General features: G+C 46.3%; 1 protein-coding gene across 4 annotated transcripts in view; it reads left to right on the top strand.

Annotated features, from left to right (window-relative positions):
• Positions 1–16375, top strand: part of MYO5C (myosin VC) — a 117349-nt gene that overhangs the window by 3707 nt on the left and 97267 nt on the right. For 3 of the 4 annotated variants that reach the window (XM_032622234.1, XM_032622235.1, XM_032622237.1), the window contains exons 2-4: positions 10005–10115; positions 14280–14445; positions 15029–15173. In XM_032622234.1, coding sequence (XP_032478125.1) covers positions 10005–10115; positions 14280–14445; positions 15029–15173 — 422 coding nt within the window. The remainder of the gene's footprint in view (positions 1–10004; positions 10116–14279; positions 14446–15028; positions 15174–16375) is intronic. The other variant, XM_032622236.1, reaches the window with a different exon arrangement.

Raw genomic sequence — 16375 nt, forward strand, 5'->3', positions numbered from 1 at the left:
TATAGCTGATTTACAATATTGTGTTAGTTTCAGGTATACAGCAAAGTTATTCATATTATTTTCCATGATAGGTTAATACAAGATATTGAATACAGTTCCCTGTGTTATACAGTAAATCCTTTTTGCTTGTCTATCTTATGTATAGTAGTTTGCATCTGTTAATCCCATACTCTTAGTTTATCTCTCCCTCCCCCGCTCCTTTTCCCCTTTGTAACCATAAGTTTGTTTACTATGTGAGTCTATTTCTGTTTTGTATATAAATTCATTTGTATTATTTTTTATATTCTACATATAAATGATATATAATATTTGTCTTTCTCTGACTTACTATGATAATCTCTAGGTCCATCCATGTTGCTGCAAATGGCAATATTTCATTCTTTTTTACTGCTGAGTAATATCTATATCTATATACACAGTCCATTTTGTGTGAGATATATATATATATATATATATATATATATATATCTCACATCTTTTTAAACCAGTCGTTTGTTGATGGGCACTTTCCATGTCTTGGCTGTTGTAACTAGTGCTGCTATGAACATTGGGGTACCTGTATCTTTTCGAATTAGAGTTTTCATCTTTTCTGGATATATGCCCAGGAGTGGGATTGCTGGATCATACGGTAGCTCTAAGGAACCTCCATACTGTTTTCCATAGTGGCTGCGTCAGTTTACATTCCCACCAACAGTGTAGGAAGGTTTTTTCCTCCACACGCTCTCCAGCACTTATGAGCTGTAGACTATTTTCTTTTAATAAATAAATTTATTTATTTATTTTTGGCTGTGTTGGGTCTTTGTTGCTGCACGCGGTCTTTCTCTAGTTGTGGCGAGAGGGGGCTACTCTTCCTTGTTGTGCGTGGGCTTCTCACTGCGGTGGCTTCTCTTGTTGTGGAGTACGGGCTCTAGGCATGTGGGCTTCAGCAGTTGTGGAGCACGGCCTTAGTTGCTCCGCGGCATGTGGGATCTTCCCGGACCAGGGCTTGAACCCGTGTCCCCTGCATTGGCAGGTGGATTCTTAACCACTGTGCCACCAGGGAAGTCCCAGTTGTAGACTTTTAGATGACGGCCATTCTGGTCAGTATGAGGTGATACCTCGTTATGGTTTTGATTTGCATTTCTCTAATAATTAATTAATAATTATTAATTAATTGCTAGTCATTAGCAGTGTCGAGCATCTTTTCGTGTGCCCATTGGCCATCGGTTTGTCTTCTTTGGAGAAATGTCTGTTGAGGTCTTCTGCCCATTTTTTGATTGGGTTGTTTGTTTGTTTTATATTGAGTTGTATGAGCTGTTTGTGTATTTTAGATATTAACCCCTTGTCGGTCACATTGTTGAGCAGTGCCTCTTCTGAGAAATCTTTGCAGCCAGCCCCTCCATCCAGGCACTTTTCATGATGACTTGTAACAGCTCCTTAACTCTGTCTCCCCTATTGACCAAGGGTTTCTAGAGAACAGGGAGCAGTAGAGACTCAGTAAATGTTTGATGTGTGCACGCGTGAATGAATGAGTTTTTTTGCTTTCAGAAAGAGCTATGGTCATGACGATGATGATGTTGATGATAGTTACTTTTATCTTATAGTCATTGAGTACTTCTTATGTGCCAGATGCCATCCTCAGAACTCTGTGAACTTTATCCGCAGAACGTCTTTCATTTAATCTGAATAAACAATGCCATGTGTTAGTTATTGCTATTCCATTTTTACAAATGGCTCAGGTTAAGTAAGTTGCCTAAGGTTACATAGAAGCGATGAGCTAGGATTAAAAACCTATCTTCTCGATACCTCCTACTCTCACCACCTTATTCAACGACCTTATCATCTTCCTTCTCTTCAAGGGATCTGACCTTTCCCCCAACACACAGAGGATTTTTGGAAAGTCCATTCATTTCATAGCTGCCTCCTCCAACATCTGGTTATTTATCAGATTATTCCTTCTAATAACTAAAATGGAACCAACCCCAATGTCCAGGAAGAGGGCTAGAGTTACGTGAATTATAGATTGAAGAATAGAATAGTATGAAGCCATAAAAAATGCTACTGTGAAGAGTTCATAACAACATGGGAAAACGTTTATGTTACGTGGAAAATGATGGCACAAAAATGCATCTGCTCTGTGATCATAAACATATAAAATATGCAAAGTAAGAAGACCATGTGTATCAATAACAATTCAGCAGTCAGTTCTATAGCTGCAGAGAAGTCAAGGAGGATGAAGGCTGAGGAAGTGTCATGGGATTTGGCCACCAGGAAGTCCTTGGCATTGCTTCTCTTTTAGTAGAACCGTGCGGGAGAGAGGGGACAGCTGGGCATGGTCACAGTCTGAAGGGATGGAACTGGTGGAGGACTGGAATCTGAAGATGTAAGAAAGGCACCAGGCATGGAATAGCTTCAGAAGGTAATGGTGGACCTGAGGCTGGGTGGCAGGAGTTGAAAGACATGGAGCTCTTTAGAATGAGCTGTGGGCAGGACTGAGAGCTTGAGGAGAGTGATGATAGCACCAACTTTTTCTCTTACAGCATCATTCCAGACCCTTCACCATCAAGGGCACCACCCTCTGGGTGAATTTCAATTCCTTGATGCCCATCTTTGTGGCACTATTCTCTAGATCTGGTCTGCTCAGCCAGAGTACCGTGGAACTCGTGGGGCTGCAGCCTCCTGTGAGCTGCCCTTAGTGCAGGCGAGCATTAAGTCAGTGTTCTGTTTGTTTTAAGCAGAGCTGCTACATGCTGCCCCTGGAATGCACATGCATGGTGGCTGGGGCTAAGTCTTGGTTCTGCTAACTGGATGACATTGAGCAAGTTACTTAATTTCTCTTGAGTTTCCACACCCGTAGAATGGATTTAAGTCTTACCAGTCATTGTAAGGATTAAATTACCTGTGGAAAATCCTTAGCACAATTATCTGACACATAAGGCTTAATAAAAGTTAGTTGCTTTTTATATTGATGCTATTGTAATACAGTTAATTTTTGGTACCTAACTATTGGACTTCACATTTATTCCTTTTAAATTTTCCGTCTTGTTGTTTAGTGTTTAATGTTCTGCAGCTTGTCAAAACCTTTTTGAAGCTTTTTTAAAACCTTTTTGTATCTTGATCATCTTTGGCTGATCATTTTATCTGCATATTTGATATACATGTGTTCTGGTTTTTTATCTAAGATACTGGTGAAAGTGATGAATGGAGGGTGAGGCGGTAGAGCTGTATAGCATGCCTCTAAAGACCTTTCTAATTAACCAGAACTCAGGTTTTAGCCACAGATTCACAAATCATATTATCGTTCACCCATCTCTTTCTCTTCCTTGTGCTTGAGGAACTCACAAGACATCTTCACAGAAATTCTGTGGAAACTCCGATATGCAAGGTCAAGAGAAATGCAGTCCAGGGCCTCTGTCTCAAATAAGGTCAAAGCTCAGTTTAATAACTTTCCATTAGCTATTCTAAGCAGCTTTTAGATTTCTATGTGACATTAACCACCCTGGAAAATTAGGTTTTTCTATTGTATTATATACGGATAGTTCAAAAGAGTAAAAAAAGGGACCTAAAGACTAAAATACCAGGTTGATTGGTGCAGACTACTTGGAATTTGAGTTTTTGTTCAGTAGATGTTTTTATGGAGTGCTAGCCATGGGGAAATCGTTGTATTGAGTTCCAGGGCACAAAGACAAGGCTCTTGAAGCTCACATGCCAGTGGGCGAGATGGGAAGCTACCTGAAAGCTGGGGAGGGAGCATCCAGTCCTGCCTCGGGGGTGGGTGGGGGAGGGTGGTGGGGAAAGTACCGCAGGTGGGAATGCTGAGCTGACTCTTGACTGCTCAGAGCAGTTTGCTCACAGATGGGGAGAGGAGGGGTGGCACTGCGAGTGGAAGGAACAGAAGTGCAGAGCAGAGAGCCAGGAAGAGCTTGGCATGTTCTAGAAACTGCTGGTGGTTTGGGTGGCAGCAGGCAGAGGGTGGATTGAAAAGAAGGTGAGGCCTGAGTAGGAAAACTGGCCAGGACCGTGGTTCCCAGGCCTGGATGTTCATCAGAATCCATCAAGGGGAACTTTCATCTTGCTGGGCCCCACCCACGGAAATTCTGATTCAGGTGTGGGTAAAGGAATCTGTCTCTCCACAGAAACCGGTACTCAGCCTGGTTGAGGAAGCACTCCGCAGGTTGCGGTACCCATCAAGAGAAGATTGGTGGGCACAGCATAGGGAGAGCTGATTGATGGCCATAGCATTGCGGGTGGATGGGGCAGACAGGTGAGACCTGTTTACGTATAGGCGTCCTAGCACCTGATAACCATTTGATTGTTGGGGGCTAAGGGAAGGAGGGAGAGGGTGTCCAGCGCTGTCCCAGGTTTCTGATGTGACGGGTGGGGGAACTGAGGAGGAAGGTTGTGTGTGGGGCAGGCGTAATGATCACTCAAGCTTGGGATTTGTGACTGTCAGAGGACATTTAGGGGCTGACGTCTGGGAGACAGTTGGAAATGTGGTCTAGACCCACTGAGAGATCTGGGCTGGAGGCCTCAGTGGTGCACAGTTGCCAGGGCAGTCGTGGAAGCTGCGGGAAAGGGTGAAACGCTCCAGAAACAGCCCGTCATGAGGAGAGGCCGGGAGGGATTTAGGGAGACACGGGAGGAGGCTGGGGAGCTGGGAAGGCCTGGAGGAACGAGTGAAGAGAAGAGAGGGAGCGTGGTGTCGCTGCCCTGGCCTGGCTGACGGAGAACGTGGAGACTCCCTTCCAGTCCAGAGTGTGGCTAGGAGAAAACCCCTGTCATCCCATACGCCATGTAAAGTCTCCAAGCCATTTCTGTGGCTGATGCCGGTAGACCCCTCAAATAGACGGGAGACATGAGAAGATGCCACTCTGGTTGTATCTGAGCATGTGGGGTGGGTGGGTTTGGCCTGTTCCTGAGGACGTGGCCCTTCCTCTTGAAGCCTTTGCCTCATTCCGGAGCCTTCCCGGATGTGGATGCACCCTGATCTCCCTCCACAGGGGAAGATTCCCAGGACAGGCGTGGGCGGCAGGCCTCGCTGCTCTCCTGGCCCTGCTGCAGGCAGCCCCCGGAGGGCTTGGCAAGTGACCTGAGTCAGGAGGCCCCTGCCCCACAGGAAGGAGCCACCCTGGGGAGGTCCTATGACCTCATGTCGTTTGTCCAGACACTGCAGTTAGCTCTCTCTCCGGTTTGAAGCATTGCCTTGTGGGTTGAGGAATGTGAGGCAGAAGGGAGGGACCGAATGGGTGTAACTGAGGTGGAACCAGGTAAACTTGGGCATGTTTACTTACCAGGCTGGGTCTCAGCTGCGGGGCCCTAAATGGCCGACAGCCTTGCCGGCAGAGGCATCAGGCCTGGCGGGATGTGCGCAGCCGGGGGAATCCGGGGCTGAGGAAGCCATTTGTGTTCACGCCAGAAGAGAAGCAGACCTTTGGTTCCATACGTCCTAATGCATTTAAGGCTGCTTTTAGCTGAAACAGACCAGCCTGTGCACTCTCAAGTAGATGGCTGCCGTTGAGAGTTCAGGATTATTTTCAGAGCCAGACTCATTTAATTAACAAGTAGTTCAAAGAAGGAGTCCCAAGCTCTGGTTACGTGGAGTCCTGGCCTTTGAGATTCTCTGTGTGGTATTTGGTGAGTTATTGACCTCTCTGGGCTTGAGTTTGGGGATCAGGAAAACAAAGGCCTTGGGTTAGCTTAGTGACTTGCATCCCTTCTCAGAGCCTCAGGTTTCCATGGAAGGGCCTGAGAGACCTCAGCTGCAGAACATGGTGGGCTACCACCATTTCATTTGAAGCAAGCTTTGAAAAGAACTTTGACAGCTTGGAGTAGACAGTCTCCTGGGACCCTTTCAGCTATAAAATTCTGTAGTGGCCAATTCTTGATAAATGAGATATTCCCAATTATCATAAAAATATTATCCTATAAAAAAGTATTAATGATTTCAGCTTTATGAGGTTCGCAATAAATACTTTCAAGAGCAGACCTGACATGGAAGATAGTCGTCCATGGCAACAAGTGTGTGTGGAGTTTGGGTGTGTGTGTCTGTGTGCTTGTGAGGCTTCTCTCCACCTATTTGCATGGGCGCGTGTCTCTGAGTGTGTGTCATTGCCCGCCAGGTCATTCTTCCATTTTCTCTCTCTTTCCCTTTCCCTCCCTCTGTCTCTCACAAGTATCACTCATCCCGTGCCACATTTCAGCAAACTTCTGCTCTTAGCTAGCTGTCAAGAATTAAAGCAAACCCAAATAACTTAGGGAGTCATGATTGATATTCAACCAATGATACACATATATCTTTTGTTTGATAAGTGAGGCAGCTTATATTAACTAGTAGTTTAATAAATGTGCTCCTCAACCAACTTTGTCCTAGTTTAGTCCTGACACCCCAAACTTTGTTTTATACTTATTCTTTGTTTCCTTCAACATCTTATTATGAAAATTTAAAGGATACAAAAACGTTGAAAAAATTCTACGGTGAGTATCTGTCCCACCACCTAGATTCTAGCATGAATATTTTACCATATTTGTTATATCACATGTCTATCCATCTTTTTATACTTCAGTCCTCAGCCCATCTTATTTTTTGAAGTGTTTTAGGGTAATCGCATACATCAGTACATGTCCTCCTAAATAGTAGTATGCGTATTGTTAAGAGTTCCGTTGTTGTTTAGTTCTTTTTATAAAATTTCCAGACAGTGAAAGGTACAAATCTTAAGTGTGCGTTCTCTGAGGTTTGAAAAAGGGCTTAACACCTATGTAACCCAGACCCCTTCAAGGTATAGAATGTTGCCATCGCCCCACAAGATTCCCTCCCCAGACCCTCCTACCCCCAGAGGCAACTACTGTTCTGATTCTTTTCCCCACGTTGTATTTGTTTTACCTGTTCTAGTACTTCATTTAAAGGACTCATACAGAATTGTACTCGTTTGTGTACAGATTCTTTAACTCAGCCTAATACTTTGGAGATTCATTCATGTTCTTGCTTGTATCCGTAGTTGATTCTTCTTATTGGTAAGTAGTATTCCATTGTATGAGTATACCACAGTTTTATGTTTTTTTTAATTTACTCTCATGTTAGTGGACATAGGGTCTGTTTCTAGTTTTTAGCCATTATGAAGAAAGTTACTATGAACGTTCACGTACAAGTCTTTTTGTGAACATATATTTTGATATTTGCCTTTAAAGATGGCATGTTCTGATTATAAAAGTAAAATATGCAGATTATAGAAAGTACATAAAACTATAAAGAAGAAAAGTAGAATGTCATAATTATTGCCCAGAATTTTTTTGTAACTGAAAACTCCTGAAGGTGCGGTCTCTCAACCCAAGGGAAGATTTCCTCACAGTGGAAAGGCCCCAGCAGTCCACAAGCCACGTGTTCAGCTGGCTCATATCCAGGTCATCATTTGGTCATGATGTTTGCCCTCAGCTGTTAAGAAGCAGATATTCACAAAGGGCAGTGTCTTGTTTGTGACTATCCCCAGAGTCCAGGATGATGCCTGGTGCCAATTCAGTGCCCAGGAACTGTACTCAGAAGGATGGCAGGCACTTAGGCAAAATGCAGCATTCTTGGGCTTCCCTGGTGGCACAGTGGTTAAGAATCCGCCTGCCAATGCAGGGGACATGGGTTCAAGCCCTGGGCCGGGAAGATCCCACATGCTGTGGAGCAACTATGCCCGTGCGCCACAACAAGAGAAGCCACCTCAATGAGAAGCCTGCACGCTGCAATGAAGAGTAGCCCCTGCTCGCTGCAACTAGAGAAAGCCCGCGTGAAGACCCAACGCAGCCTAAACAAATAAAATAAATAAATAAGTGCAGCATTCTCTCCTAAAGGCACAAACATTCCCTGCTACAGGAGTTTACACACTCGACAATTACCTTCAGAAGGTCCATTTGTCCCATTGAGGGACAATGCCAGAGGACCAATATTCCTTTGGCCTGTGAATGTAAGGAGGTGGAAAGGAGATGCCACTGTAGGCACCAGCCTGAACTGGGTGCTCATGTCAGCTCTGCTCTTGGAGGACTTGGAGTCCCTGAGGCCAGTTTTCTCTGGGAAACGAGGGTTAGACGCTGCATGGCTTCTTAGGCTTCATCTAGATCTGGGATCCCGAGCTATTGAGCCTTTGGATTCAGGAGCTTTCCCGGGTGCTACGTCATATCTCCATGTGAGTGCTTCCCAATTCTTGTTCCTTTTGGCCTGGTTATGTCCCAGGACATCAGGGTATCCTGTAGGGGTGCCCGCATTGATAGAAACCACCGATATGTGAGCAGAGAGTTGCAAATATACACATAATGCCCTTGCAGCTCCAGGTTAGAGATTGGCTGAGTTAGTAGGAAGACCATGATGATTAACAGGAGATGCCTTTCTTTCTTGGTAATCCAGCACTGTGCCAGACGCATACATAAGAGATGCCCAGGTGTTTTTTGTTTTAATTTTTTAGGTTTATTTATTTATATTTATTTATTTATTGGCTGCGTTGGGTCTTCGTCGCCGTGCATGGGCTTTCTCTAGTTGCAGCGAGCAGGGGCTACTCTTCGTTGCAGTGCAACAGAGACTCTCCCTGAGTCTGGTTGTGGCACATGAGCTTAGTTGCTCCTCGGCACGTGGGATCTTCCCAGACCAGAGCCCGAACCCACGTCCCCTGCACTGGTAGGTGGATTCTTAAACATTACGTCACCAGGAAAGTCCCAGGAGGTGCCCAGGCGTTGGATGGATGGATGGATGGGTGAATGAATGAACGAAAGAGTGAATGAACAAACAAACAAATAGACGACCACAGGAGAACATGAAATGTGGGGTCTGGGTGAAAGCAAGAGTAGTCAGTGCGTGATGCGTGATGAGAGAAGAATGACTCACGGGGCCCTGTGGCAGCTGCAGTGTAGAGACATGGCAGTCACTTTGTGTTTCCCTCAAGCTGCATTCAGGTGCCACTGGTGACTTCTGGAGAGTGAGCCTGCCCCCTTCCCAGTGTGTGAGTGTGAATATTAGATGTGTGTCTTGGTCGGCTTGAGCTGCCATAACAACATACCACAGACTGGGTGCTTAAACAACGGACGTGTATTTTCTCACAGTTCTGGAGGCTGGGCAGTCCAAGATCAAGGTGTTGGCAGGGTTGGTCTGGTGAGGGCTTCTCCCCTTGGGTGCAGACAGCTGTTTTCTCACTGAACTCCCATGGCCTTTCTTCTGTGCGTGCAGGTGGAGAGCGAGTGTGCATGCAAGCTCCCTGGTATCTCTTCTTATAAGGACACTAATCTTACCGGATCGGGGCCTTATGACCTCACTTAACCTTAATTGCCTCTTAAAGACCTTATCTCCAAATGTATTCACGTTGGGGGTTAGGGCTTCAACATATGAATTTTGAGGGGATAATTCAGTACATAGCAATGCAGTTCTGCTTAAGGACTTGCACATCGGCGCTGAGCCAGGTGGGACATTGAGCTCGGGACTTCCACGTTTCCCTTTCCCACGGTGGGAATCCTTGGCTGCTGACCAGTGTGATAAGACTGTGATAACACTGCTGTAACACTACTTCCACAGCATTTTGCAAAGTGCTGTCAGCTACTCAGTCCAATTTAACCTCCCAGCAAACCTTAAAGTATTGAGTAGGTATTGTTGTGCCCATTTTATAGATGAGAAAAATGAGCACAAGAAGTTAAGTGTCTGGCCCAGAGCCCCATAGTTCATCAGTGGTGAACCACATCCCTCTGCTCCAGCTCTTGTAGACAGTGCTCAGATCTTCCCGTTAAAGAGACTCACAGATTTCCTTTCCACTCCCAGGCTTTCCTTTTTCAATATGTATTTAAGAGGCTTTGGGAATTCTATTACCTGTGAAATGAAGCAGCTAGGCCTGGTGCATTGCAGATACACTAGCGATTACCTCACAAGCAAAAATTAGGTAAAAGTATTCCTAATGAGTTTACTGACGTTAGTGGACAGAAGGAAATCTCCCTGAGTCTAATCATCTAACGATTTGTGTTTTGCTTTTAAAGTGCTGAAATTAAGCCTTTCTTCTTCTGTTGATCAGTACAACAGGGTTTGGATTCCTGATCCTGAAGAAGTTTGGAAGTCTGCCGAAATAGCAAAGGACTATAGAGTTGGTGCCAAAGTCCTGCGTCTCCTGCTGGAGGATGGAACGGTGAGGGTCCTCGATCATAACTACCATGATGTATAAAGGAGAAACTGTAGGGTGTGTGTGGGAGGGGAGCACCTTCGGCAGAGGGCACATGAGGGGGCACCTAACGTGGCCAGCTGGTGCTGTGGATCCACCCGTGTGTTTGTAGCCCTCCCCACCTCCCTGCCTCCACCCCCCACTACCCTAATGAAGACATAAAGTGTCCTGCGTCAGCTGGGCCTCTCTCTGGAATGAGATACAGTGGACAGGTCTGTGCTCTGTGCTGCCTTCCTGGGGATTCAGCAATGTTGGGAGAATGCTGAAAAATGATCACCATTTTGGTTTTATGGGTCTCAGCACAGAGACTGGGTGAAGATGAGAAACTTGGAGAGGAAGTAGTTTGAGCCCAAGACATAAACTGGTAGAGAAAAACATCAAGATGGGAAGAGGAAGAGACATAGAATAAGGGAGATAGAAAACAGGAAGGGAGGGCTTCCCTGGTGGCGCAGTGGTTGAGAGTCCGCCTGCCGATGCAGGGGACGCAGGTTCGTGCCCCGGGCCGGGAATATCCCACATGCCGTGGAGCGGCTGGGCCCGTGAGCCATGGCCGCTGAGCCTGTGCGTCCGGAGACTGTGCTCCGCAACGGGAGAGACCGTAACGGTGAGAGGTCCGTGTACCGCAAAAAAAAAAAAAAAAAAAACAGGAAGGGAGAGGGAGGTGTGGGAGAATGGAGAGTCAGTCTAAGGATGGATAGAAACAGGTAAGAATTGGGACCTCCAGGAGGGAGTGTAACAGGGCAGTTGGAGGAGTGACGGGAGATGGGACAAGGGGACAGGAAGCCCAGCTGGGTAGGACATTATGAGGAAGCTCTGTGGTGCCAGTGTGGCAAGGGAGAGGCAAAGGATGACCAGGAGGTTGGGCAGTTGTCCCCATGGTAGAGCATGCTCGTGAAGAGTTCCTCTCAAAGGCTGGTCATGGCTTTCGATTACCAGTTTCTACGGATTTTATCTCCGCTTTAAGTTTCCATGATGAGTCGTCCTTTCCCCCCATAGCTGTAATGACATCCCACTGGATCCATAGCTAGGCTGACCTTAGGTTTTTAGAATCAAGTATCTGGATGCAGAATTGGACAAAGGATTCATGATCCATCTGGATGTCAGAGTTAGTCCTGGGAATTTCACATGAATATTAAAATGCTGGAATTTCCAAGGCATGGAAATGGTCTCTGCAGAGACAGGACATATTACTGCCAATCAGACTGTCCTGGATTTGGAGTCATCTCCTCAGATCCTGGGAAGGGAGATAAACATAGCAGTTAAGAGCACATCCTCTAGAATCAGACTATCTGAGTTCAAATCCTTCCCAGTCTGTGGCAGACTGTCTGGGTTCGGATCCCACTAAGTCTGTGACAGTGAGCCCCTCGGCTTCCTCACATGTCAGATGGAGTTAGTAACAAACAGCATATCACAGGGCGGCTGAAGATCAGATGAGATAATCCCTGGGGGCGTGTGTAAATGCAAAGGGGGAGGCAGAGGAGCTGCTATTTCCATTTAACCTTTCCCTTCCCATCAGAAACTCCTTGGGGGCATTTATTGAGTATCTCCAGTGCAGTCAAGGTTCTGATTAGGGATCAGATGGCTTTGGGGAGAAAAATCTCAGGGCAGCAGCTGCAGTGGCAGTTTGCTGCTTTAGTAATATGAGCAGGGCTTCAGGAGGCGACATTCCTGGCCCTGAATGAGCTGCTCAGAGGAGGAGGGGGAGAGGCAGGTAAGATGGCAGGTGGCCAGGCTGCTTTTTTTTTTTTTAACATCTTTATTGGAGTATAATTGCTTTACCATGGTGTGTTAGTTTCTGTTGTATAACAAAGTGGATCAGCTATACATATGCATATATCCCCATATCCCCTCCCTCTTGTGTCTCCCTCCCACCCTCCCTATCCCACCCCTCTAGGTGGACACAAATCACTGAGCTGATCTCCCTGTGCTATGAGGCTGCTTCCCACTAGCTATCTATTTTACATTTGGTAGTGTATATATGTCCATGCCACTCTCTCACTTCGTCCCAGCTTACCCTTCCCCCTCCCCGTGTCCTCAAGTCCATTCTCTCCGTCTGCATCTTTATTCCTGTCCTGCCCCTAGGTTCTTAATAAACTTTTTTCTTTTTTAGATTCCATATATACGTGTTAACATATGGTATCTGTTTTTCTCTTTCTGACTTACTTCACTCTGTGTGACAGACTCTGGGTCCATCCACCTCACTACAAATAACTCAATCTCGTTTCTTTTTATGGCTGAGTAATATTCCATTGTATATATGTGCCACATCTTCTTTATCCATTCATCTGTTGCTTTTTAACTTAACCCTTTATCTATACCATGAAGGACAAAGCCTGCTTTATGTAAGAAGATATCACCTCTGTTTCCAGCTGTCGAGCTCATGTTCTTCACATTCATATTTTCTCCCCTCCCCCAAAGACTGTCTGTTCTATTTGTCTTTCTCTCTCTCTCCTTCTGTTTCTTTCACACATAAGACACACACACACACACACACACACACACACACACACACAATGGCTGAACTGGAAAAAGGAGGTTGTTGATTTAAAACATAATGGAGGGCTTCCCCGGTGGTTGAGAGTCCGCCTGCCGATGCAGGGGACGCGGGTTCGTGCCCCAATCTGGGAAGATCCCACATGCCGCGGAGCGGCTGCGCCCGTGAGCCGTGGCCGCTGAGCCTGTGTGTCTGGAGCCTGTGCTCCTCAGCGGGAGAGGCCACAACAGTGAGAGGCCCGCGCACCGCAAAAAAAACCCCGAAAAACTCAGGGTAAGTATAAATTATGTATGAGCAGCACTTTATCTTATTCTCAAAAGTGTGTAGGTTAAAAATATCCTGCTTGGGGCAGGTCCATAAATATAATTGCATTGATAATGAGCAGGCAGCTGCTGTGAGGATCCATGCCCAGTTGTCCCGGATTGCCCTGAGCTGCTCTCCTTATGGAAAACAGTCCAACCAGCTAACAAACCAAACGCCTGTCAGTGTTGACCAGGCATCATGACACAGGCTTCAGAGTCAGCCAGACCCATATGAACTGTGTGACCTTCAACAAGGAGCTTAACTTCTCTGAATCTGTCTCCTTAATGCATAGTTAGGGATGTCATGCCCTCCTTAGAAAGCAGTTTTGAGGATCAGATGAAAAACCAGTGCTGAGTCCTTGGCACAGGGCCTGCAGAGTGGGCTCTTGCTAAGGGACAGCTGGGTCACTTTGTGCAGCTGTCCAGGACCAGGTATGGAAAGGAAGGCAGCTTGGGCGGTAGAAGGGAAACCAGCCTGCTGGGTGTCCTTGCTCAAGTCACTTCCCCAAGCTGTGAAGTGAAAGTGAAGGGAGGTAGAACAGGTGGTAATAAGGTCCCTTAATGCTCTGACATCTGCAAAGCCTGCAAGGCATGCTGACCTTGCCTTTATTCTGCTCAGACAGCTACTTTCAGAATATACATTGGTGAAATCTAGCAGATGACAGGCCATCCTGGGCCAGTTACTCAGCCCAGGGCTGAGAATCATAGAAATAGGCAGCCCTGCAGCCCTTGGGAACACAGGTGGCTGCAGACAGGAGCCACCTGTATAGGGGGCCCTCTCACAGAGAGACCATCATCCCACGCAGACTCCTTTAGACGCTTGTCACCACCACGAATGTCAACTTCCAACAGAGATTCGGCAACCTTAGAGCTTCAAGGGACCTTAGATCATTGAGTCACTTTAGCAACAGAATCCTGTTTCCAAATGAAAACTTTCATGGCACCAGCAACTAAACCGCATGCAAGTAGAGCCCCTGTAGTAGCATTGGGATGGGATGCCCAGGTCCCTGACCATGTAACTTCCCTGCCACGCCTCATTGAGGCCTCTGTAGCTCTGAGGACCCCTGATCTGGTCCAGCCAGGCTTTTCACAGATGAGAGAAGGGAGGGCCAGAGAAGGTGAGTGACACACCCTAGGGCACACAGCCAATACCTTGATCACCTGGCTCCCAAAAGTCAGCCATGAAGGTTATTTTCTCGCTGCTATACATAAATTTGTTTTTTTAGAGTGTCAGGGGTCACTCCAAAGTGGGGTAGATAGGAAAGAGGACAGTGATTCAGCAGAAACACCAAAAAACTTTTACTTCCAGAACTTTAATTTCATCTTTGTCCACAGGAGCTGGATTATTCCGTTGATCCAGAATCTCTGCCTCCACTTCGGAATCCTGACGTCCTCGTGGGTGAGAATGACCTCACGGCCCTCAGCTATCTCCACGAGCCCGCTGTGCTCCACAATCTCAGAATCCGCTTTGCAGAATCCAAACTCATTTACACCTACAGTGGTAAGGAGAGCAATTCTAGGAGCGCAGGAATGACACTGAAACTTAATGCTCGTTGTCTAGAGCATCCTGATTATGTTTTATATTATGTTTATATTAGAAATGTTGACTCTGTCAAAATGTGTAATCACACCTAAAAATTTGCCCAGATTTCTATCTAAAAGGTACACACATCTGATCTTAGAGTTTGTTATAAAGCGAAGTATCTAGGTGGGGAGAGTCTTCAACAAAAACTAAGATTGGACTACCAAGAAAAATATACGTGGTTAAAGCTTGTGTGTGAGTTTCTCATTGGATATGATAAGTTTATTACTTATTTTGGGCAGTGGTATTATCATTATGTTTACACTGAGAATTGTAAGAGCCTCTCAGTTTTAGGGCATTGCCACCTGTCATCTCACCTAAGCTTCAGAGTAGCCTAGAAATGTAGGTGACCTCAGCAGGGAACTGAGATTCGGAGCATTAAGTGACCTGCCCAGAGTCACACAGGAGATTTAATAAGTGACAGAGCTGCGGTTTCTCAAAAGAACTTGGAGAAAGAGGTGACACTAAGAATCCCATCACTGCGTCTGACATCTTTCCTCAGGAATCATCCTGGTGGCCATGAATCCTTACAAGCAGCTGCCGATATATGGAGATGCCATCATCCACGCCTACAGCGGGCAGAACATGGGCGATATGGACCCGCACATATTTGCTGTGGCAGAAGAGGCATACAAGCAGATGGCCAGGTAGCCTCCTGCCAGGCAGGGCTTCCTCTTGCTCTCCCGGTGCTCCTGCATTTGCTGGGCCTTCACATTGATGGTCGTTAAAAGTGACCATCAATCAGACCGGTGGGGGTGCTTGGTAGAGTAGACTGACTGTACCAAGTAGCAGATGACTGTTTGCGCTATTACTGTCTAAACCAAGTTTCCTGGTTTTGCCCCTTCTAGGTAGTTAAGTCAGTCCTACCGATCTGGGAGTAGCCGATGCTTTTCTTGCAGTGTGTTTGGTTGGAAGAAAACTGATTTATTCTTCACTGTGAGATGCTTAAGCATTTTTACCCACCCATGGCAGCAGACTAATGATAGATGAGCACAGGTTTTAGCTGTAGGAGATTGGGGGTTTTATTCTAATTTTGCCACTTGTTTTTTGTATGGCCTGTGAAGTTATTGTTTTGCTAGCAAACAAGGAGGCTTTTATGAAAAGCCTCCCGTGGACCAGGCACTGTGCACACACTCTCACACATCATCTTGAGTGCCCTCCCAAGAGTGTGTGATGAGGATGCCTGAGCAGTAGTCAGACAACTGAGATGTGAAGCCATCCACCCAAGGTCACCCAGCAAGAGAAAGGCAGAGCTGGGATTTGTGCTCAGACTTCTAGACTCCATGTGTAATTTTTTTTCCCCGTAACTATCCTGTTTTGGCTTCAACATCCTGATCTGTAAAAGGATCTTTGTAGATCCTTACAGTTTGCAAAAGAGCTTTCACAGGCAGTGGTCTCCTTTGAGTCTTAGAACACCTCTGTGAAGTCTGTTGAACCGCCATCATGACCTTATTTCACAGATAAAACCCGAGACACAGGACCTGGGTCTGCTACGTTTACTTCATAACCCTGGACACATCCCTGATCTCCCTCAGCTTCAGGATCCTCATCTGTGAGCTGGATGCTCAGAGAGCACCCATTCCAAGCTCTGCTTATAACCAGGAAAAAACAATGGTGGCTTATACAAGGTAGAAATGCATGATTCTCTCCTGCAGAGAAGTCTGATGGGCAGTCCAGGGCTAGCACACCACCTCTACCAAGTCATCAAGGATCAGTGCCTTCCAGCTTCCCAGTCCTTGGCGCGGGATCCTTGGCTTCAGGGCCAAGCAAGTACTCAGCCTTCTTTCTCTCTTTTCTAGGCTACAGAGTGTCCCAGGGGAAGGGTGTGCCCCTCCTGGTTAAGGAGCCC

Source organism: Phocoena sinus, chromosome 2 (genome assembly GCF_008692025.1).
Source record: "Phocoena sinus isolate mPhoSin1 chromosome 2, mPhoSin1.pri, whole genome shotgun sequence".
Taxonomy (NCBI): Eukaryota; Metazoa; Chordata; class Mammalia; order Artiodactyla; family Phocoenidae; genus Phocoena; species Phocoena sinus.